This window comes from Apaloderma vittatum, unplaced genomic scaffold, assembly GCF_000703405.1.
Source record: "Apaloderma vittatum isolate BGI_N311 unplaced genomic scaffold, ASM70340v1 scaffold13787, whole genome shotgun sequence".
Classification (NCBI taxonomy): Eukaryota; Metazoa; Chordata; class Aves; order Trogoniformes; family Trogonidae; genus Apaloderma; species Apaloderma vittatum.
In genome coordinates, this window is record NW_009727923.1 from 16,832 (window position 1) to 21,330 (window position 4,499).

A 4,499-nucleotide genomic window follows, 5' to 3' on the forward strand; every position below is an offset into this window, starting at 1 on the left:
TGACGTGCTTCCCCATTGCAATAAATCTCCCTGACCAACAAAGGATAGCTATCTTATTATACTGACAAATACACAGACACACAGCTACTGAAAGGGTATAGAAATAAATATATAAAAAAAAATGGACTATTAAAGTTGGGCTTTAACTAAAAGTAGAATAAAAGTGCTGCAGATCCCAGTATTATATTAAAATGAACCCTTGGCAAAGGGAATTGCCTGGTGGAGATTGTTAGTGCAAGTGTATGTGTGTGTGATGTGAAGCAATAGAGTTCAAGAGGGAAATTATTTTTGCCTCTTGGCAGAAGGCAAAGCAAAATCACTGGCTTTCAGAACTCGCTGTACATCAGGAAGTTAGATGTTTAAAATATTCATATTTATTCTGCCAGAAAAATTAACAAGTGCCTGGTTTTAATTATGATGAATTCACAGATCCTTCAAAGAATGTAAAATAAACTGAGAGGTCAGTAACAGAAATGGGGAAGAACCCTCCTAAGAGACTTTAGTCCCTACAGCAGTGCCGTATTTCTTTTGCAGTGTCTGGAAATGTTGTTATTACTGCCAGGTCTGTTTGCTCCAACCTCCGCTCCTGTTGTTCTCTCTCCCGTGGAAGCTGCAGGCACCCGTGCCACAATGCCGTCTCTGCCACTGCTCCTCTGCCTGACCTTGTGCACTGTTTGCCTCAACTGGGGGCAGCCCCTTCCAGAGGCAAGTGAGAGCATGGGAAGAAATCTCCTGGATCAAATGCTGCAGAGATCTGAAAGCCTCATTCTCCAGTCTATCCTCAAGAAAGCTGAAAAGGAAGAAGAGATGAATAAAGGTATATATAACACTGGGGACATCCAGCTGGGGATGCTGGCATAGTACTTGGCGGGGACCATTAGACCCAAGGTGCTGTTCCCAGGTTCTGATGTGTGCACTTCTTGCTCTAAGGGGAGGGGAAGGGTAGGAGATCTGCTGCAATACACTGACATCGAGTTCTCAAAAGGCACTGTCTTCTCTAAGATCTCCCCACTTAAGCAATGCCGTATCATCGCCAAGCAGCTACTGCATAGTAAGAACGCAGAAGCCTGTCAGAGAAATCTTGCCTCTCTGCCAAGTACTTCCCTAGAGAAGCTCTAAGAGGGCACACGGAGGACAGTCCCCAGTTGTGGACCCTGTCCCTAATATTAACTGGAGGTGAGATTGCTGCCATTCACCTACCACCTCAGCCCACTGGTTTCTGCACTCCAGGAGAGGTGGGCTTTTTCATGGCTGGGAACACAGAGGCTGCTCTAGTGTCCGTCGCCTTCTAGCTTGCAGGGGCTCTGCTCTGCCCAGCCACAGCAGTGGAAGCAGATCAGACCCAGGAATCGCAAGACGCAGCACGTAGGTGCCTGCCACCAATGAGAAGCACAGAGCCCTTTCAGAGCTTGAGAATGAGCAAGAGACACTAATAGAATTATGACTGGTATCTGCAAATACTGAGCTGGCTTTCAGATGCCCACATCCCTGCTTCTACTTGTGTCTCAGCCCTATCTGCTACCTGTCTCCTGCTGATTTTGAGCTCTTCCCCACACCCAGCTTCTGCGGCTGATTTCTTCCAGCTGCTCAGCATCTTTTAGTCACCTCCCTTTACCTGAACCTGACAAGTTTACCTGAATCCACACAGTAGGCTTTGTCACTGCATGTATTCCCATTTGGTTGCAGCTAGTTTGTGACGTATTGATCCATCCTTGCTAAAACTGTGCCAGGACTGTTTTGCAGATGCCATCCAGACTGATCAAATTCAAGACTACGCAGTTAACTGTGCAATTAAATGGGCACAGTGAGCAACAGATGATGATCCTGCACCATAGAACTCCACAAATTCCCATTTCAACTTCCTTAGTGAGAATTACGGAGGCTTGTTAACATTATTCTTTTCTTTGGACAGAATCAAATGCCCCTGTGACAGGATGGCTTTCCAAAAGACAGCGCCCTGGGAGAAAGTACCTAAGTGACCTGGAGAAGAGACAGCACCCTGGAAAAAGAGATGCTGAGGAAGACGCATCTTATGGAGACATTCAGAAGAGGCAGCATCCAGGGAAAAGAGAGAGAGGAGACGACCTGGACGGCTATCTGGAGCTGCAAAAGCGACAACATCCCGGAAGAAGGTCACTGCTGGATCAGTATGCTGACATCCCCAGCGCACAGCTACCCTACTCGAATGAGCTATCTAAGAGACAGCATCCAGGCAGAAGGTATCTCATGTACAAGCGCCAGCATCCTAGCAAAAGAAGCTGGAATGATGAGGTAGATCTAAGTGACCGGTACCGTGAGAAACGCCAGCACCTTGGGAAAAGGCACTGGAATTCTGACAGCTCAGATGATGCAGGCCCCTGCAACTTTCAGGAGTCCTTCATCTGTAACCAAGGCAGTTTGTTGCTTGACTTAGTAGAAAATATTAGCAAAGACAGGGTAGAAGAAAAGCGTCAGCACCCAGGGAAGAGATCAGCACGGGAGAGTGAACCAGAGGAATGAGAAAATGATTGTATATCATTTGCATTTGGTGAAGTAAACTGCCAAAAAAATCTATTCACTCCCTTCTGGCTTCCTGCTGCTGACCTTTGCATCTCTTTCAGTGCATTAATGTGCCCATTTAAGTCAATAGTTTTGTCACACACTCGAAGTAAAGGAACTAAAGGACTCAGATGAATGGGATAGGCAAGTACCAAGAGCCTTCAGCTCCCTTACTTCAGGAATTTAGGAGTGCTCAGTTCCTTATGGGCCCAGACTCCAGAATAATCCCTCTATGTGCGTTCAATTTTCTGTTCCAAAATGACTAAACCAGGCTCTTTCTTTTCATGTCAGTAAAATCGGTAAATTAACACAGAGCTAGAAAAAGATTGACGTATGGCAATTATTTCAAAAGAAATTGGATAGGTTTTAAATTCTAAATGATACATTCATGGGACCTGAACTCTTGCACGCTACAATCTGTCCAGACAGTAGGCAAGAACTGTTTCAAATGGAACAGATCAAATGACTGACTTCATAGTTCGGCTTAGAACTGGCACATCAAAACTCTTTTCATCTAAGAGGCTGCACAGTGCAAAGGTTTAATGCATCCCAGAGCACCTCAGCTCCAAGTTGTGAACCTGACTGCGTACACCCTACTAGAACTCACACTCTGCTGCGTCCACATTTCAGTCACGCCACGTGAAATCATGCCTTCTCCTCAGATATTTAAAAATGAAACAAGCAGACATCCTTTCCTGTCAGTAAGGGTTTCTGATTTCTCTCCTCTCAAAGAAATGCTTTTACTTTCCATGGTCAGACTCCCAAAAGTGTTTATTTGATATGAATGGTTCAATAAACATCAATAAGTCAACTCTGGGTGTCCTTATTGGTTGTGCAAACATACTGTAATAGAGTGAAAAATCTAAAACCATGACAGCCAAGTAGCCAGAAAAGTGACAGCCTGGACAGAAATCCCAAGAGGATGAAGTAGGATGTTCTTAACCCTCCACAGATATTTATCTAATTATAGATAGTTCTAGTTCTCTTTAATCCTGGGATTCCTACACCTCCGTGGTTATTTTGATTATGAATTAGGAAGACAATTAATCACTGATTTAAAATTTTGCAGGTATGTTAGAACTTGCATCTGGTGGGGATCCAAATTTAATCCCATGCATTTTTTGAAACATAAGACCATTTACAAAAAGGGAACAAAAATCCCAGTTTTCTCAATCTTATATTAAATTGTCCCTTTAAAACTTTCAAAAGCTAGTATTTACTTTTAATTGAGAAAATTATTCAGTCATTCTACTGATTGGGGGAAAAGATTACGTGTTTTAGGAGTTGCACTTTTTTTTAAGTAACTCAAAACAGTATTTCAATCTGGCCAACAACATGTGTCCAATTTTTGTTTTCATTGAAAGTACATTTTCTCTCAGTATCTGAATGAAAATTTCACCTCTCAGTTAATTTCTTGTCTTCTGCAGTGTTGCAGATATACCACATTCAAGTAGAACGTTCTTTCTCTCACAGACACCATTCTCAGAGGACCACCTGCTGTTTGTGATTTGACAGTTTTGTGACTATGAAACACACATAAGCACAAGTTCTGAAGTTAAGTATCGGTCAGATTTACCTACACCCTAAAAGCTTTTCGGCTCTGGAGTGTTTCTATGGGACTCCCCCAGAAAGCACCAACTTCTACACCATAATGCTCTGCTGCTTTGAACAGTAAATATAGTGCCATCCCTTAGCAAAGTGAACTGTGCAGATATGTACTGCTTGGTTATAGGGTAAGATTGGTTCATTATTCACCTCTCATAATCACTGCTGTTGTGTACCTTCACCTCACTGTCACCTCTGACTGGAAAGTAACATCCATGCAAACATCTGCTCATATTACGAGCTTTGCTCAGTCACATGCACAAATATACTTGCACATTTTTAATAACTGCAGATCAGGGTGTTTAAGTTGCAAAGCTCCTTGATGAAGTGCACTGTCTATAAGACAGTCGGTGGCT

The 4,499-nt window shown here is 43.2% G+C and overlaps 1 protein-coding gene across 1 annotated transcript; it reads left to right on the plus strand.

Moving 5' to 3' along the window:
* The first annotated feature begins 470 nt into the window (after positions 1-470).
* On the plus strand, positions 471-2,499 carry TRH (thyrotropin-releasing hormone). Its single transcript, XM_009873893.1, has 2 exons — positions 471-817; positions 1,913-2,499. Exons 1-2 carry the CDS (start codon positions 544-546, stop codon positions 2,497-2,499), a joined length of 861 nt encoding a protein of 286 aa, XP_009872195.1. The 5' UTR covers positions 471-543.
* Positions 2,500-4,499: the final 2,000 nt, after the last annotated feature.

Coding starts and splice junctions, on each gene's coding strand:
- TRH (XM_009873893.1), top strand. CDS start 544: ATGTTGTTATTACTGCCAGGTCTGTTTGCTCCAACCTCCGCTCCTGTT. Junction 818..1,912: donor GGAAGAAGAGATGAATAAAG/GTATATATAACA, acceptor TTCTTTGGACAG/AATCAAATGCCCCTGTGACA.